General features: G+C 40.7%; 1 protein-coding gene and 1 long non-coding RNA gene across 4 annotated transcripts; one reads left to right on the top strand and one right to left on the bottom strand.

Annotated features, from left to right (window-relative positions):
* On the top strand, positions 1–25,026 carry CRACDL (CRACD like). Of its 2 annotated transcripts, none has more exons than XM_085321505.1 (10): positions 1–70; positions 1,033–1,201; positions 3,577–3,712; positions 4,084–4,245; positions 4,906–4,974; positions 7,970–8,197; positions 10,236–11,856; positions 22,013–22,215; positions 23,689–23,824; positions 24,638–25,026. In XM_085321505.1, exons 1-10 carry the CDS (start codon positions 22–24, stop codon positions 24,781–24,783), a joined length of 2,919 nt encoding a protein of 972 aa, XP_085177631.1. In that variant the 5' UTR covers positions 1–21; the 3' UTR covers positions 24,784–25,026. The 2 variants fall into 2 exon arrangements, with proteins under 2 accessions (XP_085177631.1, XP_085177630.1); XM_085321504.1 differs by having other exon boundaries at positions 10,236–11,860; positions 21,996–22,215.
* On the bottom strand, positions 18,333–27,374 carry LOC146586332 (uncharacterized). 2 transcript variants are annotated; one of them, XR_014897826.1, is made up of 3 exons: positions 27,056–27,374; positions 21,204–21,796; positions 18,333–18,527 (listed from the first exon to the last, which is right to left on the bottom strand). It is a non-coding gene; the product is annotated as an uncharacterized LOC146586332 (long non-coding RNA). The 2 variants fall into 2 exon arrangements; XR_014897825.1 differs by lacking the exon at positions 18,333–18,527 and having other exon boundaries at positions 21,119–21,796.

The following is a 27,374-nucleotide window of genomic DNA, read 5'->3' as shown; positions in this document are numbered from 1 at the left end:
CACGCCACTTCCACAAGGATAATGGACCCTAAGGTGCGAGAGAATGAAGGATTTGGAGAGGACAGTTCAGGTAGAATTGCTGGGTTTTCCACTGAATGAAGTGTTATGACTTTTTGTGCTTGGATGCCTTAGCTTTATCACAGAAGTGATTCTGTTTATTTAGAAAATGTGTCCTCCCTTTCTCTCTTTCCGTCTCCAAGGCAGTTGTATTTTTCTTGTTGTCAGAGACTTAATACAAGTTTTTTGTAGCATCTTGTGACAAAGTTAACTTTTTAACCAACAGTATGATCTAACAATAACTGAAACACTGCCAGAAGTGTCTTGCAGTAATGTCATAGCAACTTATTTGGGACAGGCACAAGTTTTTGGGATGTCTTGTCCAAAATGCTGATTTCATTTTACATATTTTTCTTCTTGGATTGTGGAACTGTTCCTAATTCAGGTCCTTTCTCATTGAGCAGACTAGCATTGCCTTTCAAGATTATTGCTTGATTCCTATTTTAACACTTTTTGTGATCCATTGAGCCTCATAATTACCATTCAAAATATTCTGGAATGTACAATACAACTGATATTGTGAAGCATTAGCCTCCTGACACTATTTATTCCACCTAAGCAAGCCATTTCTATGTTTAAATTGGTTTTGATAACGACATTGTCCTTATCTTCACTATTTAGCTTGCTGAACAAAGGCAGTGTTTCCAAGTTGTAATTTCTTCTCTATGTCTCAGGCAGTTAATGCTAAAGTTTTTCTTAATAGTCTAATGTTGCCTCTCAAGAGGCAAGTAGAAACTCTGTTAGAAAATATTCTACTTGTAGATTATTTCTTATATGTCATAAACATTGCAATCCATTCTGCAAGATAATAGTAATTTCATGGTATCAGTATAGATGTGACAGACATTAATGCAAGAGTGGACCATGTTGCCTCTTCTAGGACCAAATCCACTTATGAAGCTATATGGGATTTATTATTTTTCCTAAAGCTTGCAGATGCTACCAGTAACATCTTCTTTATGTGTTGTTACTTAGGAAAGAAAAAATCGAAGTTCAAATCTTTCAAAAAGTTTTTTGGCAAAAAGAAAAGGAAAGAGACATTGTCATCTGCTGGGAGCAGCAGTCTGAAGCTATTCCAGTCAACAAGTGATGTCACAGCCTCACAAGGCACGTGTGTTGGTTATGATTCTGAAGATGAACTTGAGTAAGTCTTTGAACTGTGGCTGGTAAACAAATGAAGAACTATTAGAGTGTTTATAGATTAAGGAGACCCCTAAATTATCTCCTCCTCTTATTCAGAATGCCATATTCTTGAACAGCTGCCTGCTTAAGGAAAGTACAAATTAAAAGGTGAGGCAAATTGCAGATGAGGTGGGTGGGGTACAGCAAGAAATAATAATTTGAAAAGTTTTCATTTAAGCATAGATAAACCTTGAGTTATCATTTCAAGAGAATRTAATTCCCTTCTTCAAGTATGGATAAGATACTAAGTTTATATCTTACCAGAACAGTGTTTTGCCCCTAAAATGCATCTTTTGAAGACAGTTAAATTTAGATGGCTTATGATTTACATATGTTTTCAAAAGCAAGGAGGAGATAACAGTATGAATCCMACTGCTATCAGCAGGAATCAGAGGTTGTGTAGCCTTTATTTCTTATGTGCATATGGGATTTATATGACCAAAGGATAGATTCTGCATCCAAGTTAGTCACCGTGGTGGTCTTCTATAATCAGCAGAGGCTAAGACATGGCGCATATCATTCTTGTGTAGGTGTCCGAAGTAGTTCAGGTGAACCGTGCCCTGAAAGKGCCTATTTCTCCCTATTGATTGTAAATAGGAGCCTGGGGTGATCAGGTCTGATGTAGATACCTATGCTGTAATGTCTGAAGTTAGATGGGAAGAATTGCAGCCTGCATACCTGAACGCCTCTGAAAATCCCATCTTCATTCAGGCACTTCCAAAAATCTTGTCTATTACTTTTCATCTGAAATGTCAGCACGAGAAATGTGGTATAAAGTTCAACTGTTTTCTTGGGTGCAAGGGGATTGAAGAGTCCCTTGGCTGCCTAAAAAGAAAGTCCTTGCGTTAATCCTTGCAATAATGGACATCGGGCCTCTCAAATACAGGCAGTGGTTTTTCAGGCACTAGAAACTGTAGTCAAGAGATGCCGTTACGTTTAGGGACTGGAAAAGTAACCATCCAGTCCATTTAAAATGACGTTATGTAATGTGGCCACTAGGCAGCGCCAAACAACCAAAAGAAACCTGTTAACAATTTTTTTAATGTATGTGTTTTGCAGTATTGGCAACAGCAATATTAATCCAGTCTGATCATCTCTGCTACCCTATAATTTACAACTTGATAGTATCAGGTCTAAGAACGGGCTGTAGCATTTTTGTTCAGCAGCGTGTTTTCGAGACCTGGATGGTCAGATTAACTCTGCCTCGTGCTACTCAACCAGGCCATGTCTGAGTGCATACAGTCCTCTGCCTCTTTTGGCCATGTTCCTCTGCCAGTATTGGCAGTGTTATTACATTATTGTTTCTTAATATTTGGTTAAAGCGACAAAGGCCAGGAAATACTTTGAAAGAAAGGAAAATTATTTAGAGTGCTCATAATCTGAGGAGACATGCAGGGTACCTCCGGTACACTTCTGGAAGATGTATGTCTTCTAGAAAGAGAACAGCAAAGGAATAGCATGCTGGGATAAGTGTGCACAAGCAACATTGCTTATCTAGCTGCTGTTTCAGTCTATGTAAAATGTCAGTGCATTGAGCAGCCGTAACAGCCCTGACTGGCACTTAGCAAATTGCTATAGATCACTGTGACCTTGGATGCATTACAGAGATCACATTTTCACTTAGATAAATTGTTCTTCTGATGTCTCTAATGTTTTAAACAAAAGCAGCAGGCTTTCCTTCCTTCTGCAGCAGGAATACAGATCAACTTTTTCCTCCTATTGTTTTATCAAACATATTTATAGCAGCCATTACAAGGAAAATATTACTTTCTGCCATGTTTGTTTATGTTTCTGAATGTCCCTATGACAGTACCTTAGATCCAGAAATACACTTATACTCCATTTTTTTCCTTCTCCTTCCCCTTCTTTTGCCAGATAATTTCTTCAATTAATTTGGTAGTTGCTTGAATCCAAACAACTCAGTATTCAGATTTACCATTTCACCTGCCTTATTTAAAAAATTTAAAAGAAGAGCATTCTAGAAGAAATGCCATGTGCACACATTTCCAGTACCTGCTCAGTTAGGCTATGAGCTAAGCAGAGGAAAATGAGCACAACAGCTTTTCATAAAACATAACTCAACTGCTGGGGTTAAACCATCTCTGACTTTGATTTAGTTTGTTAAGAATATAGGTCCAATTTTGCAATTTTGTGCTTAGCTTTTAAGGCACTACATAGATTGACCTGAATGACTATACTGTATTCAGAGAGAAGTTTGGAATCTCAGCTGTAATGTATGTGATGCACATTTATCCTCCACCCCAAGTTAAGGGTTAAGAGCAAGAGGACTGACAAAAGATGCCTGTGTGCTTTCACAAGTTTGCTGTATTATTCTAGGACCCACAAAAGCATTATGGGAAGCAGAGCTTTGTCGCATGATAGCATTTTCATCCCTGAGACTGGACAAGAGCCTGCAAGGCCAGTAAGAGTGTTTTCTCAGGAGAACATTTCTGATCGAATTAGAGCTTTACAGGTAATTTACACAACATATATTTTTCAAATGCAAGGGATGCCTTCCCAGATTTGATTTTTTTTTWAAAAAAAATATATAACCTTTATAGTTCAATATTTGATTACTAAGTAATTGTCATTTGCRGATTACATTAAATGTTGAATTTGTTAATTAGACAACTGTATCATATCTTGGTTCTACTTAAATGATAGTTGTGAAATGGATAGGTTGTTTGGCCACCTAAGAAGACCTCTAAAGAAAGATGTCCTGTGCTCAGGATCGTTCAATAGTAAAGTTAAAATTAAGGTGACTCATTGACCTGAACTGAAAAAAATGCAGTGGGGAGACCTCTATCACTTTCACACATTAATATATTTTATGACATATTGTAGTTGAAACTACAGCACAACATGAAATTGGGACCTCCACCTCCATTTGGACTTCATGCAAAGCGCTCAGAGGATGCTGGGACCAGTTCGGAAGATGATGGATTACCCAGGAGTCCTCCAGAAACATCTTTGCTTCAGGAAATCCTAAATTCAGGCGCGATGAGAGTGAGTAGTTCGGGTATTGACAAAAGTCAGTGAGTAGTTCGGGTATTGACAAAAGTCAGTGTTTAATGACTTATCTCAGCTATCTGTGGAAGACAGAAAAAATTATTTGGTTTGCAAGATGTATTACTACTTCATCTCTGAATCATTCAGAAATAGCTTACTCAAAGTGAGAAAGTGGTATCTCTTTGTGTAAACAGCTACTTAAAATCTCTCTATTTCCATTGAAATATAAAGATCATGCCAGAAAATGTAGAAATAGGAAAGAGAGGGTGTGTTTGTGTGCATAGGATCGGAGGTGATGTGGGCGTTTAGGGACTACAGATAGCTGCCAGGCATAAAAAAAGGCTGAAAAATCTGTAGTCTCCCTCAAATGTGCTGATTATAATCTCTTCCTTAGTTTTTTTTTTATGTGGTCACAGGAATAATAAACATATAAGAATCTTTTCTTTCTTTTTAAATGATAGTTTTGTTACAGATGATTTCGTTCTTTATCTACATGTCTTATACTTTATGTTTGCAATGTCCTTGCTAATCCTTAAGACTATAGAGAAAAACAACTTACATTGTCAGTATTGTGTGCACTTTGCGTAGATGATTTCTACCAGTATGTCCGTCTCATTTGTCATCTTTACTGAATTTCTTCCTCATTCCATCCCACAGTTCTCTGACTCTCACAAGCACCTTAGCTCTTTGAGTTTAGCTGGAACAGGCAGTGAAGAAGAAGAACAGGTAACTTCTGCCAAATGTATTAAGGGCCAAGCAATTATGTGTATTAATCTTTTAAAGGAATGCAAGGCATAAATATTATTTCACTGTCTGCTGCAAAAATAACCTTCTGTGTATGTAATTGCATGTCTATCTGTTTTACTGTTTCAGTGGCTATTGTTCTAACATAAAAAGCTATGATTGTTTATCAACATAATTCTCCAGCATCAAATAATCTCCGGTTTRTAATAACTAAGCCATGTAGTATCTCATTTCTTCAGCAAACTTGACAAATATGATCTAATCTTCAAAATAAATAAAAAAGAATTAAAAAAAAACAGATTTAGACACAGAGAGAAGTGGTGTCCCTTTTTTAAAGATGAGAAACTACTGTAAAGGATGGTTAAGTTATATGCCTAGCGTGAGGAAGTTTGCTAAGGAGACATGAACAAAACGTAGGTCTTCTGATACCTACCCAGATTCTTGCTTTATGTACAAAATTACCTTGCACTGATACAGAAACATTTTGCCTGATGATAGTGATTGACATTGCTGCTTRGAAGCCTGGGATTCAGTCTTTAATCAGATTCTGGCCACGTGAGCTAGCGTAAGCTGTAAATTCTACTGAAGTGATATTTTCAGGACTTGAGTACAAGCAAGTAGATGGTTTTCTTCAATCAGCAGTCAGACATTGTGGCTGATTAAAGAGTGGTTTTGAAAGGCTCTGAAGAGTCCCTTTTAGTTGTCTGCAGCTGGAGTCATGGTGGAAGCAACACAGGGGGTAAAGTAAAAAACATTTCCTAGAAATAGGAGAAGGGATAGAGGGAAATTGCAAAAAGGAAATAAAGAAGCTGGTCCCAAGCTGACCATTTCTTGGTAATTATGTAAATTGCATTTTAAGGCCAGCTGCAGCAGGGCTCAGCAAAGATTTCTGGCCCCACTTGTTAGACTTACATGAGGGTGTTTGAAAAACTGCTTATATACAGTGAAGTCTTAATATGTTTTAAAGAAAAAATAGAACATGTGAAGAAAGTCTTTCTTGAAAATTGGTATGAGTTCACTGTAAAAATATTTGTCCGTTCCAGATGTATATTCACTAAAGGAGCATTTATGTCTCTCTGTAGCTCCATTAACGTCACTCTCTGACTCACTCTCCAACTGCAGAGACGCTGTGGTGACTATGGTTGGTCAGCTTTTCCACATGCCCCATAAGGTAGTTCAGAGCTCTGTGCATCCCGGTCCAGTCTGAGAGTATCTCCAGAAGGTAGCAGCACATGAATGYGTTCCTCCGAAAATGCAGAATTCAGCTGGCGTTTCGGAGAAACTCGGCCTGCTTCTAGAAGTCAGGAGGAGATGTAACGGTGAACCTGCAGGCCTGAGGGGTAGTACGGTTTTGCATATCACAACTCTGAGGTTTTGGGTGGCAACAAGACCTTGAAATGTCTTGGAAGCCTTCTTAGATGGATTTTTTTTTTCACAAGCCAGGCAGTCTTTGCAGCCAGCACAGAGATGGCATTCACTCAGCCTGCTGGAATTTTAACTGGAGTAACAAACCAGATTCTTGCTTTTCTAACATAATGGCCAACACTGAGCTTTGCCAATGAGAAGAAATGCAAGTTTTTAAGGAAAATCTGAAGCCAAAGAAAGGCAGGCAGGCAGTGACGGGCCTTGAAAGAGAACATGTGTTGTGTCTTATCAGGGAGCTGAAATGTCAATGTATTCACTGCTAGGTACTAATGTATACTGCAGCCATGTATCGTTGCTGTACATTAGTCATATTTGAATACTACATTGCAGATACTGTAGAGAAACCCTACTGCAAATTAGTGAGAGCATCCATTATTCAGCATGGTTGAGTTGCTTCCTTTTTTGTTGTTGTTTTTTATTCTTAATAGAAAGTATGATTGGAAGCTGTGGATCCAGCCTCTACTAAAATCAATGGGAGTTCTTCCCTGAATGTAGAGGAAGCGGTAGCAGGCCCTAGCTATATTCCAGAGTATCTTCTGGCTGCAGAGCGTGTGCAGAACTCTACATGCAGAAAATGCTGACACTTTTTTCCTCTCCATATAAAATAAACACTATACTGCTCTTCCCCTTTCTCAACCATTCCCTTCAGTACAATATGACTTCCAGAAGTCTTCTGTCCAGCTGAATAAGGCATGACAAAGAAGGAAAACTTCCRTAAGGAAATGCACTAGAATTTCAAGCCTCCAGAGGACTGTTACCAAGAGCTGKCAGAGGTCACTTTAACGTTATGACAGATAGCTCGGAAATACCGTTTTGCCTATTTGCAAACACTGAAAGAGAGAGAAAGGAAGACCCCTTCTTAAAGAGTCATTTTTCRCAAAGTTCTCAGTCTCCTTTTTGCATCAGCCCTGGACTTGGGTGTTTTTTGTTGAGGCACATAGGAAAGTTGAATTTCAGCTTTATGAAAGTACTGCACATTTTGGGGGCATTCAGAAGTTATTTCTGGATGGTACTGGTCAGGTTGGAAATTCCAGGCCACTAGTAGGAATTGTCCATCATTTCCTCCCCTAAAATAATCTATAAATAAAATGTTATGCTTCAGGGTAAACTCTCCACTTATTTTGCAAAAAAAAATAAATAAAGAAAAAATAACTGTGGRTAGGAGTCTAGATAGATGCTGGAGGAGAGACCCACAAAGGAAATTTCCCCTTTAGGATTGGTAACTGAGTATTCTTCATATATGTATTTCCTAAAAACATGCTGACTATGTATTTCTGTGCTTTAGATCTTYTAGTTAAATGTGACTTGTTCTCTCGCACTGGACTATATAACATGATATTCTCTCTGCTAAAATACAAAATTGCTAACACTAATATCCTGTGTGCAACATTAGGAAATCCAATTTATTTATTAAAAAGTCAAAAAGAAACCAGGACAACCACAAAATGCCAGTAAACACGTCCCCTTCTCTGTAAGATTGTTATTTTCATGTCTTAGTTTATTAGTTTATTTGTTTGATTCTCCATTTGGGGATTTTCTTTTCTTTTTTTAGGTCGCACTGGGTCCTTCTAGACCTCAACCTACTGCTAGCCAGCTCTTCCCTAGGCATGGAAGTGCTAAAACTGGAGGTCCCCAGATATCTGACAGCAGCATCTCGCCCACAGCCAACTTTGACACTCCACCTGAGCTCTCATCTTGCTTGGATAATTCTGCTGCTAAACATAAACTTTTAATAAAACCCCGGAATCAGAGATCCAGTAAAATGAGAAGGCTTTCTCAGGTAATTATGAAAAAACAGTGTCACCATTGAAACAAAAACTGGAACTTCTTACTGAGTTTCATGTGCAAACTCAGACTGGTTAAGGAAAGTCACATGAGTGCACAGATATTTTGTTGGATTTTAATAGCCTTTATTTAATACGTATCTGGAGTATACAGTAAGAACAGAATAAATATTTTGAGATTATTTGTTAATTCTCTTGATGCAGTAGTTTCTGTGAAAGTTTCTTCTTAAAGTTACCATGCGGTACAACTTAGTGTCTTGTCCATGAGGCAGAAGTTGAGGCTGACTGGTTCTTTTCATACTTTCAGAATGTTATCTTTTCAGAAAAATTATGATCAGCTTGTGCACTTTTCCTGGCCTGAAAGATCCTGTAAAATCTTGAGTCTTTGGGACACTATTGATGAAGGAGCTGTTTCTTTTTCTTTCTTTCTTTCTTTTTTTTTTTTTTTTCTTTCTTTTTTTCTTTTCTTTTTTTTTTTTAACTTCCCAGGTATCATTGAGATTATATTTTCAAAAATTACAGAAATAAATTGTGAGCTGTTACTTGTAACCAAATACTGATTGGGCACATAGGACTGTTCTGCATTCAGTCCTTCTCCTGTCCCAAACTTGTAAACCCTTTATGTGCACTACAGAGACTTGAAAATAAGTCTTCACAGGAAAAAAATATGTGTATAACTGAAACTGTTGTTCTTTAAAGTAATTTAAAACATCTTTTATCTGGTTCTTTTTGCATCTTATGATGGAGATTATTTAATATTTCTTCTTTTTCTCCCGTTTTAGACCTGAAATTTACAATTCCTACCACAGTATTTGCACTTTATTATCTGTGGTTTCTTTCAATGTTTTAAACACATTAAAACCGTTAAATTGGCTTGTTTAACATTAAGGATATCATTCTACTTTAAACTGCCAGATGATTGAGCCCTCCTGGTTTTCCATCGAGAATGTTTATACCTTTTGATATTACGATTTTTAAACATTTGCCTGCCCCCTTTTTCCTGTGTACTTTACTTGTGGCTTGCTGACTGCTGTCTTTGGCTTTTRTATTCCTGGGTTCTCACTAGATATGGGCTGTGAATGCAGGTGGCATTGCAGCTTTGTCTTTGCAATTGTATTTGCAAATCTGGAAATTATGTGAGCTCTAAAAGTGTTTTCAGAGTTCAAGTTTTGTGTTCTTAGAATCAGGGCCTACATCCAAAACACATATTTACCCAACAAACTACAGTGATTCAGTAAGCTCATACAGGCACCATATGAAAATGCATATTCAACAGTTTAATAACATGCTTTGAAATAATCCCGTATATTTAGCCAGTCCTAAGTACATATTTAAAGAAGCTTACCTGAAGCTTAATCACAAAGAATTCACAGATAACCACACATGTATTTATAAACCTTCATCAGATAGTCTAACTTTTGAAAGAAAAAAAAGGCTTCATACAAGGGAGGCAAGGTTCTAATGCTGTATCAGTGTGATTAGACAGAAGATTGCCTTATGGGGATAGATACTCAGCTGGCATAGTGTGTCATAACCTCAAGGACTTATTCAGTAGTTTTTTTTTTCTCTTCTTTCTATGTACGCTTGCCTCTTCAAGGTCATATTTCAGAAAGAATGGGTAGTTTTATTTTTAATCCTATTATGGAGTAGCAAAATACAAAGGGACAGATTTTTCTCTTTCAAGTGCTGCTTTTTGCCCAAGAGCAACACAACATATCCAGTATGCTCTGGGGCATCAAGTGCCAAGGACAGTCCAATGACCATTGTTTTGATGAACTTCCCATCTATAGAGGCATGAAAGCACCAGCTGTGCAGAACGAAGTTTCCTTGATTACTTTTATGTTGGTTAAATACATTATACCATGGTCTGCTCAGCCAAATAAGCATCTAGTATGTAGGTTATGAAAACAGCATGCTCAGCATTGAAGGCAAGTATTACTTTTCTCTCTAAGATCTCAGTTGTAAATACAATGATAAAAAAGAAAAAGTGACTCTGCACATGGTGATCAGGCTTTCTGAATTTCTTTGTTTCAGAGGACCCAGTCTGAATCTCTGACTGATCTGAGCTGTACACCAGAAGAAGAGGAGGATGATGACAGAGAGATGCAGACAGACTTACCGGATGCTGTATTGAAAACCAGTGAGCAAGAGCTGCCATGCAGCACAGCTGCAGCACAGGATGTGGCTTCATGGCAGAAGCCCAGAATGCCTAAGGACCTTCCCCCTGGTTTGAGACCAGCAATGACTCAGCCTGCTTCTGAGTGTGCTGTTGTACAGGAAGCCGGGCTACCAGAGGATAGACCAGAGAGCTGCCAACCAGCGCAGGAAACAGTAAGCACAAAGCCTGAGTCCTCACTGCTGCTAGATGGTAAAGACTACGCAACTTCTCCCTACTGCAGTCTGGACAGAGAAATACAAAAGCAAAAAGATTCCTCAGAAACACTGGCTCTGCTGTCTGAAGGTGAGGGTGATGTGTCAGTCAATACTTTAAATCAAGAACATAAGGAGCTTCCTACTGTATCTCCAGTACAGAAAATATCATTTGAAGAAGATATTTTACTTAATAAGCATAATCTTGTTTCTTTGGACAGATCAGAGGAAAATATACAGGATGATAAGATATGTGTGGAAATGTCCTGCAACAGAGAGGCAAAGAAAGAAGTTGCTGTATTGTCAGAGTCTATCCAGCAGTTTCCCAAAGGTTCTTTCCAGCACGTGGACTCATTTGTTGTCCCTTCCCATATTCTACATCCTGCTTCTTCAAMACAGGTGGGATCATCTGCTTCCTGGGCTCTAGAGGAAACAAAGACTACACAAGASGCAGCTCCTTTTGATAAGGAGAACTGTCAGTCACTGACCCACAAGGAGGAAGTTTTGGGGAAGAAAGCAGAAAAAGCAGCCAGTGAATTCAATGCCTTGAGAAAGTTTTCTGTGTTCTCTGCCCGAGAAAGGCCAAGGACCAGAAGCCTACATTTTCCAGAAAGTGCAGAGTGTGAAAGTTCATTAAATACCAGAGTCTTCCTTTCCAAAGCAAAAGTGTCCTTGAGAAGTGAGAGGTGGAAAGATTTGCAGACAGGATCAGATCTGGAGGATGGAAAAAGTAGCAACAAAAAACAGACTTTGCTGCCAGAGTCCAACAATGAGATCACAGGCCAATCTGCAGAAATGTTGGCTGGCTGTGTTTCTCAGGCTCTTGATGTGGGTCCTGCCCCAAGTGATTCTTCCGTGGTATCTCAGAGTCAGCTAGGCTGTGAAGATAAAAGTCCTTTTCAAGTAAAACTTAGATCCACGTCGCTGTCCTTGAAATATGGAGACAACTCTTCACAAGAATCAAAAGGGATTAAAAGATTCAGTGCAGAGTTTAATTTAGAAAATGAGGGATTGACTTCATTTCTAAAAGGTGAAAAGGCACAGATCAAAAAGACAGACGATGCAAATTTTGGTGGTTCTTTAAATGATAACATCAAATCCAAAGCAAGGTCCTCTGAACAGCTTAGTGGCAAACCTCCATTGCCTAAGAAACCTGCCTTGCAAAACATAACTATTCCAAATACCAGTGCAAACAGGGAGAAACAGGACAAAGTTATTCAGTCTCCTGAATCCAGAAATGAAGATAGAGACTTGGAGAAAAAGTCAAGTCCTTGTAAACTGCCTGGTAAGACTCCTGTTTTTTTATAAAGCTATCTTAACTCTTGAGCAATGGCCCTATCTGTGAAAGAGTGTGAAGCACTATTGTGTCAAACACAAAGGTGGTGAGTGTGAGTTGAGGCTCTACCTTCAGTGATGTTGTTCCCTCATTTTCCCTTGCTGAAAAAAAAAACTAATAACAGCAGGAAAGAAGTATCAGACAGAATAAGATATTTTAACTGGGATTTTAATATTTCAAGGCATTGTTTAAAGGATGTTCAAAGTGACACTTAAAAAATTTAAAAAGTGCATTAGCCAGTGTTCTGAAACAAAAATATTGAGCTACTAAATGGCACCTTAAGAGCTGCTGTATGGCAATTCGGGAGCCAGGAGCACGTGTTAAGTGTAGTGCTCTGTGTGGGATGAGTGACTCAGATCTCTAGACGTTCTTTTTCACCATAACAGTGAGGGAGAAGTACTACTAATTGCCCAGCATGCTCAACACGCTGTTTATTTGTCATCTCCCCTGAGTTTTGCTTACTCATTTATGTCTTTATCGTTACTTGTTCCCTGTTTAAAAACAGATATTAGCTACCCTGTAGCTTCATGGAGTTTAAAGCCAGAAGAGACCATAAGGTCATGTTTACTGCAGATTSTTAAATTTCATCCAGTTGTCCACATTGTAAGCCAAATTGGGTTAGAGTAAAAAATCCAGTCCTCTGGAGACTGATGTATTGTGTGCCACAGGCAGAGAACAGAAAAGACTGAAAGTGGCACCAGTATCTGAGGTATTTGCAATGTCAGGAAACAAATTAGGTAGAGTACACTCAAACAATTCTAGCAGGTGACCTCTGCTCTTCACTTCAAAGAAAGGCCAAAAGGAAAAGAAACTCTTTGGGTCTTCTGATATATGGGAGAAATTTCTTCCCTGCTATGAATCCATCTGGTCACAAGGCTGATGCTAAGCATGTGAGAGAGATGGCAGCCGAGCAAGTAAAAAGGTTTCTGTGTGCCATCCCAGAGGTCCACCCCTTGGTTACTCTTTGGTGGATGAGCTTAGTCTCTGAGCTTCGTAAGAGCACAAAATGCAAAGTCGTCAGGATACAGTAAGGCAATTGTCCTTTAGGATGACAGAAACCTCTTCTTGGCCCCAAGTTTCCCTTTATATAATCCCAGYCCTGCCTTAAACATGTTTTCCCCACTGTCTTCCCTTGAAGAGTATTTGATTATTCATAATCACCCTCAATTCTTCTCTAATCGATTAAGACAGGCTGTAGTCAGGGCTCTTTCACACTGTTCTTAGGAGCCTCACACTGAGAATAGATGAGGAGGAGACCTAACGCTGTGGGGTCAGTCTGCTAGAAGATGGAGGAATAGGGATATATGGCATTGAGGCACTGGAGTTACAAGCTTAGAGGAAATAGTAGGCATTGGAGAATTGGGAAGGTGAAGAAATGGAGCCAGGGAGCACGTTTCTCTTGTGGCTTCTTCACTGCTTGTGCAGCCCTAGGACTGAGGCTCCTGTCCCCATGTTCAGAGATGTCYTCTGCAAAATAGTGTGTGAAGGTTAGAGCTTGCCCCGAGCCAYTTGGCAGGGGTGCACAGACCTGGAGCTTGACAGGGGGCTGCTTGTTGAGAGCCCTGTTTCAGATATGTTCCTCTCCACCTGATATTACTGTAAGAAATTTGTATGGTCTATGATGGTTTAACATGGCAGTTCACACTGGTCTGTAATTGTAGTTCATCTTCTTCTTTCTTTACTTAATTGCTGTAACACCTTAAGCAAAGCTACCAGTTTTCAATATATTTCCAGCTTGGAATAGCTTTGTGGTGGATTCTGACATTTTAGCAGGCCAGWACTAAAAGAGTTTGATTCTAAATATGAAGCATTCTGCTCCAGGTTGACTCAAGTTTCTCTTTATCTTACTACAGACCTTTCCCCCTAGATATTTGATCAAACACCTCCTTGTCCTAAGTTATTGCATGAGCCTGGGCTGGCTACCATTAAGTTACGGGTGAATGAGGCATGACCGTGTCTCTAATTGCCCTGGCACAACAGTAACTTTCGCAGGGGTATGTATATAGTACTACCTAAGAAGGATTACCCTAGCGCCTTTGGGAAACTCAGAAGCAGTGCACTTCTGCACGACATAAGAGAGCTACAGGATACAGTAAGGAAAATGATCAATACCTCTGCAAAAAAAATATCATTTTATGCTCYATGGAATATTTGCCTCAGCCAGAGGCTCCAGAGTGTATCTTTGTAACTGCAAGCAGCGGTAATCAGAAAAGCATAATYGGCATGGCTCTTCTATGGTACGTGTGGTTTAACAACAGCCTCCAGCCTTCAGATATTCTGGGCCACCCGCTTCTTTTTTTTTGTCTACCACCCTTCATGCTGGCACCCAGCCCACTTCTATTCTTTGAGCTCATTAGTCCTTTCAAAGAGCTGTGGTTGCTGTTGAGAGGCGCTCATGTGCTGTCAGGGAGTTTCAGCCTACTGCAYATTAGGAAATTCCTGGGCTGAACCAGAAGGCAAGCTGTGAAAGCAGGATGCAAGGCAGTGCAATTTCCTTTTCATGTACAGCCATCTAGAAAACGTCAGTTCACTGTGTGTGTCATGRGGTGAGAAGGAACAAGTTGGTTCTTTCAGTTCAATCTTTAACTTTCAGCACTTTTGGAAAACTAGTACCAAAGGCAATGCTGTTGGCATGCTGGCTTAGCACCAAAAACGAAACCAGCGCTCTCGGTCACTAGAGTTTCCTGYGGAACTAGCAGAGGATTGCTGGCGTCTGGGTGGCTGAAGGGAGAAGTTTTTTATGTGTGAGAAAGCAGTCACCCTAGCTGCCACAGAGGAGTAAATTGCAAATTGCTGCAGCTAAAGGCACAAGTCTTTGCAAGAATTTAAAAAGCATCCTGTGCTCTTTGGGGCTGAGGCACTTCTCTATAAATCCTTACAGAGCAGAACCCCAAAACTCATACTAACAGGTTATTACAAGAGCAAAACCATAAGCAGTACCTGTGTGAGTGTGCACATTAGGACATAAAAAAAAAAATCGGTGACTGAGGAGCTGCAGCAGGCTGACTTTCTTCTAAAGACAAAAGGGGGGACGGTGAATGCTGATGGTGAATGAAGTTGGTATGTCTTGTCATACTGGACTAGCAAATCCAGTCTTTGAAACAACAAGAAAAATGTTTCTTTCTACATAAAATTGCAGCCCTTGTAAGTGTAAGATGTTCATTTTCAGCTACGAGAAGACTGAAAATGTTACAAAATGCCTCTGCTGTATTTTGTACACACTTTTGGATTTAAAGGAAATAGGTATGGCATCTGAGACCATCTCTAAAAAATCAAGCCCTAAGCTCAGAGTAACGTTTAAGATGCCTTGGTCGTGGTTATCTGTACATGCACGCATACATACATGTATACATAAATACCCTGTTCACYGCCCCTACATACACTGGAATATAGTGGGTATATCTGTCTGTCAGTAGACAGTTACATATGGATTTCTCTTTCATTTTCTATACATGTTTGTGTAAATCAATATACAATAATAAGTCAACCTTAGGTCTCCTTTTGTACATAAAAATTAATGTTGTATCATGCAACTAGCAGAAAYATATCAAAGCATAATATGCCAACATCAAGTGTACACACTCATTTCCACTGTTGTTAGGCAGAAAAAAATCTACTTGTAAGGCCAGGCCTCTAGTCTCTGAGAAAAAACAATTTCTGCTTTAATAAGATTTTGAAGAAAATAGATACGTGCATTTAATATGACTTCAGCAAGATAATTTTCCGTTGAAGATCAACAGGTTCTTGGCTGGTCAGTTCAGCTCTTGTCTGGTCCAGCTGAGAAGGGCTCCTGTCCTTCTTATCTGAGTGAGGGAATTTCGAAGATGTGATATAGTTCATTTTGTTTTGGTGGTTATCTTCCGGGGCCAGTCCTGAAGCTACAGGAAGTGATGAAGAACCCAGGGCTGGCTGCTGGCAGACTGTGCGGCTGCTTGTGTGTTTGGTGGCTGAGTGGTGAAAGAAGTAAGGGAAGGGGCTTCAGAAGCCTTTGGGTATGGTTTCGAGTGGCAGCAGAAGACCTTTAATATAAGTGAAATGTTATTTTTAATGCTTGGTGACATTATGCATGGAGCAATTTGACAAGTTCTAACCTGGTATTTTCCCATTTTCGGTGATTTATCGCCATGCTTCATTCCAAGGGGAAGAARGGAATCTTCTCTCAAAATGCCTCGGGCCAGATCAATTTCAAGGAAACAAAAGGCAGCTGCARTCACAAGGTTAAAAGTATGAGCGCATGAGAAATAAATTACTGCTGACAATATTCTTTGTTATTTTATGAAATTGAGTAATGAGATGAGTAGCGTATTGTTTGAAGTAACATCTTGTAATAAGAACTAAAGAATAAGCCTCAGAATTCAGTTTTAATCAGAAAATCTYGACTGTAACAAGCAAGAGGATAGGAACACCCCTGCTTCACAGAAGGGGAAACGAAACGCGGAGCCTTAGCAGAGTTTGTGCCATGTGCAACTCAAACAACATCTGACAAAGGTTGCCTGCGCCTTGCATTTTGGACCACGTTGTCTGCCTAAAAGTAGACTACACCAGCTGGGAACTGTTGTGCTAGTTGCTGGGCATGTGACTTACAAGCAGAAGCAGGAATTAGATTGTACTTTTGAGTACTTTTGGTTCCACTTGGGCCATCCAGTTCTGTAAATGCTGTGCTTCGCCGCATGGTGAATCACAAAAACACGCGGACTGCCTCATGACTGCGTGAGATTAGATAGGAAGGACTCCTTCGAGGTGATCAGACAGTCACTGAGTTGGGGGAAAAGATGTGCAAGGAACACTTCTCTTGTGAACAGTCACTTCCTGGGAATGTTTGTGGCCTCCTGGTGCCCTTCAGGGCTCCAAGGTTTCATAGAAGAGTCTCAGATAACCTTSACCTGCTGATTTGCTTCATCTTACTAGCTCCTGTGTTACTTCACCATCTTTCATGTTTTGCATGTACTGTAAATTGGCTGGAACAGTAACCCATGTATACTGCCAAACCACCTTCTCTAGTGGGGAGTGGGAGGATGAAAAGGACCTCTGGGCAATCGGAAGAATAATAAATAGAGAAAACACCACTTCCTCCTCTTACAGTAATTCTGACTGACGGATGAGGTAGTAAATCCTGCACAGATTGCATCTGATTATTTTCTGCTGAAGCGAACACATTTTATTTCTCTCTTGCTGGCCTGACTTACTTTCTGTAGCAAAGACTTTTACAAGATGAAGAGTAGAACGTAATAACTTAAAGAAACAAGAAAGCCCCTTCCGTACAGTAAGCAGATCAACTCTCGATCCTCTGTAGGTGTTATTCCTGCACTGTCCTAAGTGTCAGTCCTATGTAGATGTAAATAAATTCTGTAAAGATGATCATAGAGAATTTTTTGCTACTCTCACAGGAACATTCTGCAACCATCTCTTATGGGATGATACCTGGCTCTAAATTAGCTACCTTCTAATCTGTGTGACTAGGATGTGTGGTTTCTCATTAGGGAGAACTGTTGGAAGAACCARACTGCTTGATGTCTTCCATTGCAACATCTGCCTTATGAAAAGCGTTGTTATGATAGTGGCCTCCAATCATACCCCTGAGAGATGGGAACCCTGTTGTGCCAGGGAATACACATCGAAATAACAGAAAGATGAATCCTGAGTACGTGAGGAGAACAGATAAATAAGAGCACAGGTAACAATGAGACTGTTGCATTTAGGGCAGTAAATAGAGCCTGAGCATACCGGTCATTTTGTCAGTATTGCCTTGTGGGAGCTGAGGAAGAAAAATAATGTGTGGTTCAGCTGACATTTGTGAGAAGTTCCTATGCCTGTAACAAGGAAATGGGAGAAAACACAAAGGGTGATTTTTTTTATCACAAAGACTAAAAAGTAACATCGCTAGCAGAGTCAAGGCAGAAGCCACATTTCCGATATCATGGAAAAGCTGGTGGGTGGCTTGAGCAGGACCTGCAGGGTGAAGACTTTTGTGTTTGAGAGCACAAAGGTATCAGAGGTGGTGAGGAAGGTCAAAATGTGGTGATGGGTGAAGGAAAATGCTCTGTGTATCAGTGCTCTGACAGGGGCTGTYTGAAGTTTGACACTGTTCGTTATAGATGTGGACAAATACAACGTATGCTTGTTAYGTTTGCAAATACTACCAAGCTGGAAAGCATGCAGGCACACTAGAGGACAAGAGAGACATGGAGCTACTGGAGCAAGCCCAGTGGAGGGCTGCTAAGATGRTTAAGGGACTGGAGCATCTCTCATATGAGAGAAGGCTGAGAGAGCTGGGAATGTTCAGCCTGGAGAAGAGAAGACTAAGGGGGCAACRTCTACAAATACCTTAAGGGAAGRTGTCAGAAGCATGGGKCTGGACTCTTCAKTGGTGCCAAGTGACAGAACAAGAGGCAACAGGCACAAACTGAAACACATGAAGTYCTAGCTGAAAAGGAAAAACTTCTTTATTTATAGGATGACAGAGCACTGGAACAGGTTACCCAGAGAGGCTGTGGAGTCTCTTTCCTTGGAGATATTCAAAAGCTGGCTGGACGCAATCTTGTCTAATGCGTTCTGGGTGACCCTGCTTAAGATGGGGTTTAACTAGGTGATCTCCAGAGGTGCCTTCCAACCTCAGCCACCTAAAAAAAAAAAAAAAAAAAAAAAAAAAAAAAAAGAAAAAGAAAAAGATGAAATGTAAGATGTTGAGGACTTAGGGTGAGAGAAGCCTTGTCTCCTGAGGCGTGGACAAGAGGTCTAGACAGGTGAGGACAGAGTATATTTACAGGATGGAGCTACAGGAAGGGTCCAGCGTGCTATAGGGAGAACTTCAGTGGGAAAAGATCTTGGTAAAGCTGACATTACTAGCCATTCACATTTCTGATGCATGGGTGTTCACTGGGGCACACTAGGAAAATGAGTTTAGTAATTTGGATGGAAAGTAACTAAAATTATAAGCTTAGACTATYTTATCTTGAATGAAGGACCCTCTGAGAAATGCTAGAAACCACCACCACCATCAGTAGCAGCAATCGATCTGTTTATCAAATGGGGCTATCTTAGGTCTGGCATTATTCGTTATATGTAAGGACATGGATGAATACAGTGTATGCTTGTTACATTTGCAAATATTACCAAGCTGGAAAGTGTGTGGGCACACTAGGGGACAAGATTAGAAATYGGAGTTATCTTGAGAAATTGGAAATGTAGTCTGAAAAGAACATTTTCATTACAAGAACAAAGTACTGGTGTATGTGAAAAAATAATCAGATGCACAGTTATAAATAGGGACTAGGAGAGRGGAAATAACAAGACTTGAAGCTCATAAACAAAAGTATGAAACAACAGTAAGATAATACTGCAAAAAACGTCGTCATACTGAGTGATGTATACAGGAGACTATCTCCAAGGCATGTGGGGTAACCTTCCACTTCACCTGATGCTAGCAGTGTTTCATCTTGAATACTGTGTCCCAGCTTTGAGCACCATATTTTGAATAAGATCTGGGCCAAGTTTGGACAATTCCTACAGGAACAAAAGTGATGTAGAGAATGTAACTAATCAAAAAAGTTAAAGAAATGGGGAGGACATGGTGTAAGTCTTCAGATGCATTAAAGGCTACTGAAATTTGTTCATGTCCATAAAGTGTAGGAGGGGTTATAGAATTAAACTGAAGCAAAGAAAATTCAGTTTAGCCAGTAGGGAGGAAGATCTAGTAGGAAAAGGCTGCCAAGGTCTAAGATAGATAGTCTAAGGAGACTGAGATCTCTGTCTCATCTTCAGAGGTTTTTCAGAACAGATTAGATACCCATTTGTCAGGGAACAGTTTATGTGAAATTGCCTTGCAAGTGGTATTGCCGTGGAGCTGAAGGATGGACTAGATGACATCTTGAGGACTTTCACAGCCTTATTCTCTATCCTCCTTTGAAATGAAACAAAAATGAAGCCAGGGCAGATAGTGAACAAGAGAAGGGGAGAAGATTATGAGAGAAACAAGTGTGTTAGCATGAAAAGACAGAGTGCAGGGGGTGCAGAGCACTGGAGTAAATTCCCATGCAGGATGGAGCTTTTTCCAGTGTCTGGGGGCCCCTGCTTTATCTGGGCTGCATTTGCACAGCTGGACTTCCTGGCTTGTTCCTCTCACAGGATCAAGATCTGCACTGATCCTACAAGATCACATGAGTGAGCGTGAGGGGAAATGCAGGCATTAAYTGGCAAAGCATCTTGCTCTGATATCTTGCTATTCTTGCTATGCTTGCTTGCATCTTGCTATGTTATCTTGCTAAACGTGTTTTCTGTTTTTGTTGGTTTTAGACAATGTAGGCTTTACAATGTTTTCTTGCTCAAATAACTAGTCTGTTTCTGGTGAAGTACAAGTAGTGACACGGGAAGATACCTGAGCAAAGAAAGTTTATGGGCCCTTCAAAATGTGTGTGGATTCACAGATTCCAGCTCAGCGTTCAGACTAGTCCCAGCTCAGTCTGTAGTACGCGGCTTGGGAGAGCAACATCGCCTTCATCTCCTGGGCCTTTACCATGCCTCTTAGACACACCTCCAGAAACATCTGGCTGCTTTCCTGACTGGAGCCATGTTCTGCTAAATTAGGCCATAAAAGCCCTCCAGAAAGGTGTCTGTTACCTTCAGTGGTGGTGGTGGGGGGGGGTCCAGTGCCAGGGTGGCCCAGCTCTCTACCAGCCTCCTTCAGGCGCAGCAGCTTGGCCCCAGGGAATGCAGGTGCCCAGGTGCCTGGTGCTCTGCTGGGAAGACAAGGCTGCAGTGAACCAGCCAAGCAGAAAAAATTGCTTGGAAAAGCCTTGCTCTGGCTTAAAGGAAATACTGGAGTAACAGAGCTAGAAATGAGATATYGTATGTCAGTAGTGCTTCCTGGTGGAGCTTGCCTCATCCCAGGTCCCTGAATAGGATGCTGACTAGGTAACAAACTTTTTTTAGGGGAAAGACTGTGCGTGATTTTAGGATGAAATGCTTAACTTCTRCTCTGAAATAGCCTTCCATTGGCTTGGGTACATTAGTGGCCAGAAATGGCTGGGAGAACTTAACTCATTTTCCTCTGAGGCACTGGCATTACTCTAACCAGAGTGTTTAGTATTGCTGTTATTCCTCTCRTAAGCCATACAGACTCCGTGTTAGCTGGAAAACTGAATTTTGAGTGCAATGTAAACCCATGAAAAAGTGGGGAACGTGGGGGCTGGAGCCAACAGAGGAGCTGAGACTCTTCCCTTGGTCAAATTCTGTTCAGTGTTTGGACAGGATTTCCCGTTGTGGAATGTTTGAGTATAGGATATTTCACTTCCCTATACCTCTAGATACTGCTTGTCTCTTAACAGCAATTCTGAGAGTGGCAGGGTAGCATTTTTGACCYTTTCCTCCAGGAAGAGGGCTTTGTATATTGTCTCACTGAAATCTCAGTTGTGGTAGAGCATGACGAGAATGATTGCCCAGATGAATAGCACAGTCAGTGTCAGCAGGGATAAGTCAAATTAAACATCACTTCAAAGGACTCTGCATTAACCCTGTGCTTTCGGTAGGATTTCTGCGTGGTCAGATGACAYGGATCGTTGTGCTTTGTTGCCTACAGTGACCGCGGGCAGTAAGGGGCTACGTGAGCTCGGCTGCTCTGAGAGGGGTGGATGGAAGGCAGGAACCAGACGAAGACATCAGCTACTGCTGCTCGAGCATGGAAAGAGCAAGGGGTGAAGGCAGCTGCCGCAGGGAGGGGTTGCCTTTCTACCACTGCAGTCCAGCTGTGTCCAGGTTCCAGTCAGCTGTGGCTTGTCTCTGAGGAAAAGGCCATGAAGCAGATCAGAGGAAGGRGCAGAAGTGGAGACCTTGGAAAACTGGTAGTTTAATGAAGCTTGATTGATGTTCTCGCACCTTCCTCCTGTGGCTGCAGCTGAAAAAAGATGAGAAATGTTATTCACAAGTAAAATGGTAACGTAGAGTAGTGAAAACAGGAAGATTGCTTCCTGGGGTCCAAACTAAAAAAATCCTTTTTATCCAGGCTTATCGCATTTCTTCATGTGACAAATCAGGGTACTGAGCAAGTGAGAGCTGAAGTTAATTACAACTCTGTTTCAAATAACCATGTATATAAATAATCTGTCAACAGAGCGAAGCGTGCCCTCCCCAGTGGTTACTGGAGACTCCGGAAGAGAACCTGACAGTCCTGCAGAGCCGGTCTGGATTACCATAGCGAGACAAAAGCAGAGAGGCATGCAACAGGAGCAGGACCTTCTTAATAGAGAAAAGCTTGTGACTCCGGACGTTAAGTCAGATACAGAAAAACACAGTAAAGAAAAGGAAAGAACAGAGGTACTTACAGTACAAATTTGTAATGCTTCTGTATCACATTCCTGCAGTATTATTTAGCTCTACTGCTATTATACCTGTCAAATGTTGTAATGATTAGAGACGCTTAATAATGATAAGTAACAAGACACTGCTCTTGTAAATGTGGCCCCTGGTTATTCAGATAAGTAATTTCGTATCTCCAAGAAATCCTGGAACTATTCCAGATATGTAAAATGTCTTGGGTGCCGAGTACATGCTTACCYGATCGAATGTGTATATTATATACTAAAATAACCAAAATGAGGTGCTAAATTGTATTGAGAGATGTCTCAGACATCTCTCAGTACAGAAGAATACAGTCTCTGGTTCTTTTAAGCACACATTTCACTGTATCTCCCATACCTTTTGATTGATTTAAGACTGAATGAACAGCTTGGTCCCAGAAGCTCCTAGGTAACAATTTTTAGTGCCTGAGAAGTGAAGTAGGATAAAAATAACTTTTGCACTTGCAGAGACTGCCAAGATATAAATTCTGGCTCTTTATATACTGGTAACTCAGACACACATGTGGTGACACAGAATACGGGCTAAGAGGTCCTTTTCAACGATCCCATGCAAAAGAAGGTTACACCTGTAGCAAGTGATCTTCCCAGAYGACAAAGCTGTGCTAGCAGAAGCACTTGGTATTAATACAGAATACTAACAAGGCTTCCCTGTTCCTGGGCTGGCTCATGGAGGCGAGCAGACTGTGAGAACTGCTGTATTGCCTCATGCACAGTAAAAACCTTATGCTGATGCAGGAATGTGTCCTTTACCAGTAGAGCATTCCCAGTGCAAATGGCCTACTTTCTTACTTAGAACAGTTCTGCTAGAAACTCAGATTACTGTATTACATCTTTGAGTAAGAAAAAAGATCTCTAGATGATGAAAAACAGAAGTGGTGAGATTAACAAGAATTAATACCTAATGAAATGTCTCGCAAGATTATAAACTGCAATAACGCTGAATATTGTCATAGCAGTTAAAACACCATGCATTTAAATGGATCCCAAAATACAGTTTCCATGTCAGAGTAGGAAATTCCAGCTCTTAGTTGGCAAAATTTCCTAAAATTCATGCCATGCATTTCATTTCCCTAGATCAGCTAATGGATAAATCTGCCAAGATGCTTCTGACTGCAGTGTGTGAGGCTTGGTGCCACTGTACAACTCCCACTTTCTCTCTCTCCCACATGGCACCAGAAATTACCACTTCAGAACAGTTTTTGCTAGCGGCAAGAGAGCTCACAGGAAAATGCACTTGATTTCTTTTTTATGGAAATTCATTTACCTTTAGCCCTCCCAAGCATCAGTGCCCTGAAACACAAGGTCTGGGAGGCAGAAGGGAAATGCGTGAGTGAACCAGGCAACAGGCATCACACCCACTCCTTCTGCTCGTGTTCTTCCACACTGGTTTCATTCTCTGTGCRTTACTTGCATTCTTCTCTGTACCTAGGGGTCAGTGAAGCAACACTGGAGCAAACCTTCACATGTGGCACCTAAAAACTCTTCTGAAGAACAGAGGAAAGAGAGAAAGTCTGAAATGAAAGAGCTGCTGCCAAGAAGCAACTCACTGTCTCATTCTGTCTCTGGTAGGAAAGAAAATGCTTTAAATACTGATGTAGGCTGCTATCTCACAACCTTGTCAGAAGACATCGTGCTTGACTGTGCTGGAAAAGGAATAGGGCGTAGATCCTAATCTCTTCCCTGGTCCAAAATCAACAAGGGCAAATTGTTTTCTCAGCACTCRTATCTAGAGTTTTATTTGGTGGAATATTCCTTTTACCACTTTGATTAAATTAAAAGTCCTGGTTACATAAATGTAAATCAAGAACGTAAGGAATTTCCACAGGGCTGGGTCCCAAATGTCCTAGTGTAGAAAGTAAAATGAATGCAAAATTAGTTTCAGTAGCATTCAGTTTGAAAGTGGTTTCCTAAGCAAGCAAGAATGATGTGATCACAGACTGCCTGCCTATTAGTCCTCCATAATATCTTTGAATCTATTTGGTAAATTCAAATTTGAAAGCGGGCAGAAATCTGAAAGGAAATTAAATGCCTCCAAGTTGAAGGCTGGATAAAGGAAGAAGTCTCAAATAAACACTCTCACTGAGGAAAAGACTTTTTCTTTTGGGGGTTGGATGTTACACAAGTGATAGCAAGAAATCCAGATTATCATGTGTTTTGAAGTAAGTTTAGGGGACAAAAGCTATTCATTAGAAAAACAGATTATGTTCTTTTCTGCACAGAATGGTTAGTTCCTCAACARTGTACTGTTAAAGAAGTTTCTATGTGAAATGTAAAGACTTTATACTGCAGGGCAAGGCCCTGGAGGTTTTCAGTGAAAAAGCTAAGGTGTATAGCTGTACAGCAGGCTAACATAAAACGTACATGTATTTTATTCACAGTAGTTCAGTCGCCAACACTGGTGGATAAAGAGGAAATAAGCCACTTCAAGAAAGCCAGTAATGCCACTGCAGATCAGCCATCATGGATGGAACTCGCCAAAAAGAAATCACAGGCTTGGAGTGATATGCCACAGATTATAAAATAGAATGGCACAGACRAACAGCATCTTTTGTAACTATGTCAGCTACTCAATTTGAACTTCTACAGACCAGATAATCACAATGAAGAATCTCTGATGCAGGAGAAGGGTTTTATTACACAGCTGCGGAGAAAGCGTGCAATAGATGCAGTCAAAAAGTTTACCTTAAACTTTGTAGCAATCAGGATTGCAATGGCAATGCATTGCTTAAATTATGCTAAGGACACACGTAGACTTTGCAAAATAAAAATTCTGCCGTCTATACTTCCTGTGTTTTCTGCTTTTAATGACATTTGCACCAAAACAGTATCTCTGATGAACTGTTGTTGTTGCTACAAACTTCTATTTGTTAAATTTTCTCTGGTTATAAACTGTGCACTAATATCATGACTCTGTTAATATGTTTCACTGGAATTGCCTGACACTCTTTTTAGCAGATTTGTTTGGACTAGAGAGGTGTTCACAAATAGCCACTAGTGAGTACTCCACTGAAGTGTGTTGCCTGAGCTGAGTGCTTCTCTAGCTGAGTCACGCTAGCCCAGTTTCTCATTTTAGGTTACATTTCATGAGGCACAAATATGCACAATTATGCATGGGCATGAATAAAAATCCCTTAGCTTTTCTGTGAGCAAACTTGGTTCCACAGTGTTTGCAAGATGAGCAATGAGGAAATTGAAGTGAAATTGGAATCTCATTAACGCAGCCACAGATACTTTTCTCCCCGAATTTCTCTGGTCGCTACTATTTTTCTTTTATGTGAAATCRTCATTCTCATTTAGGAGCATAATATTAGTAGCAACAGACAATTTATGAATTCAGTTAAAAAATAAGAACTGGAAAGTCTTGAGCCAAACTGAAATGTTGGAGAASTGTGAACTTCACCCTTAGGGTGTCAATTCTAGACATCACCTCCTACACAATCTTAATTATTCTCATTAAGAAATAATGGAAAGCACACGGGACTTTACTACAGTTAAATAATATTCTCATGCCTATCAGATTGAGCCTCCAGCACCATTTTGGGACTCCTGCTCTTCTAGGCTCCTCACTTTTACCTGTTTAATACCATTGGCAAGAGAAATATTTGCTGATGATGATAGACCAGAATCGCTCTGAATATATTGTAACACCTCCCAGTGGGTTATGCAATTGCAATTACAGAAGCTAGCAACAAACCCTGTTAGGAAATTGCTTTAAAAGTAATGCCCCACTGCTAGGACAAACTTCTCATTTTTGTGTTTGTGTCTGTGTGTTTGACGTATTAGCTTAACACTAGGTTCCCTAGGTTTCTTTAAGTATACATTTATGATTTTGTTTACATGTCACATTAACGTTCTTTTCAGAAAAATATATGGCGATCTTAGGAAACCTAGGATTTCCTAACGTCCCAGTTTGCAGTTTGGAGATCTCTTCTGCAAGGAGGTGGGGAGGAGAATCCAAACTGCCCCAGTAATGACAGTGCTGTTTTGTAATGGAAAATGAAACAGGGCATTGGAATATGTGAACACCTGAGACACTGATAATGGTTTTCAGGCACGTCCTCTTTTGTCACGGAAAATAGGAGGAGGAAAAACGAGTTTTATTGCATTTTTGCAAATTTTTGGATCTGTAAGTCTGTGGTGGCTGCTGAAGGGCTACTGCAGCTTCTGCACAGATGCACTCCCACTCGTCACTTTAGCTGTCAGTGGTATGGTCTCAGACTGGTTTTTGCCAACTGGTCGGAGTTTTTTTAATTCAAATCTGTAGGATATATACTAGAAACAGACATATTTTCCAGGTACAATAAAAAAATCATCTTAACTCCCCCTCTCACCAAAAACTTTCTGTAATAAATAATTAGCATAAAGTGTTATTTTAAAATATGCTGTTACAAMCTGTAGCAATTTCAAAAAAAATGGATTCTATATTAAAGAACCATACTATATTAAAAAAATTAGTATTATTTTATAGTTACTGTCATCTCCCCTGCTCCCTGTCCCATGCAAAGAGCACAATGTTTTCAGGACGTGTGCTTGAGGTATAGTTGAAGGTCCTACCTATTTCCTTATAATTCGCTCACTGTTTAAAATTATTGCAGTTGTGTTGAATCATGACTGAATTTCTAGACTATGACCTGAGCAGATTATATGAGGAAGACTACGAGTCTCTCGGCCCAGCTCCTGTTTTTATAGASAGGCTCAGGAACAGCAGAGCAGAGAGGTGGAGCAGCGTGCCCTAACCAGCACTAGCTCAAACCCATTTCCCCCCCCCAGATATCCAGGTGGCCCCACGCACAGACCTGCCGAAGAGCGGAGGTGGCGGCAGGGGGACCAGCTCCCCACAAGGCTCAGCCCCCGGGCCGAAGGTGGTGGTTGGAGCTGGTCTGGGAAGCGTGCCGAGGCAGGAAGCCCTGCGCCGAGGCCAGCCTGCGCGTTGCCRTTAACGGTGCCAGAGCCTGGGCGCTGCCGCGCTAGCGCTTCCGCCGGCTTGACTTTCTAGTGCGCTTCACTGCTGGCGGGGTGTGAACGCTGCCACGGGCGGGCAGGTGACAGCTGGTTTCTTGGATCCATGCAAGGCCACAAGCAGCTGTGGAAGGGGCCCGTGGCCTTGCAGGCAGC

This window comes from Rhea americana, unplaced genomic scaffold (assembly GCF_003343005.1).
Source record: "Rhea americana isolate MKP2758 unplaced genomic scaffold, rheAme1 scaffold_7, whole genome shotgun sequence".
Classification (NCBI taxonomy): Eukaryota; Metazoa; Chordata; class Aves; order Rheiformes; family Rheidae; genus Rhea; species Rhea americana.
This window is presented reverse-complemented; position numbering and strand designations above follow the sequence as displayed.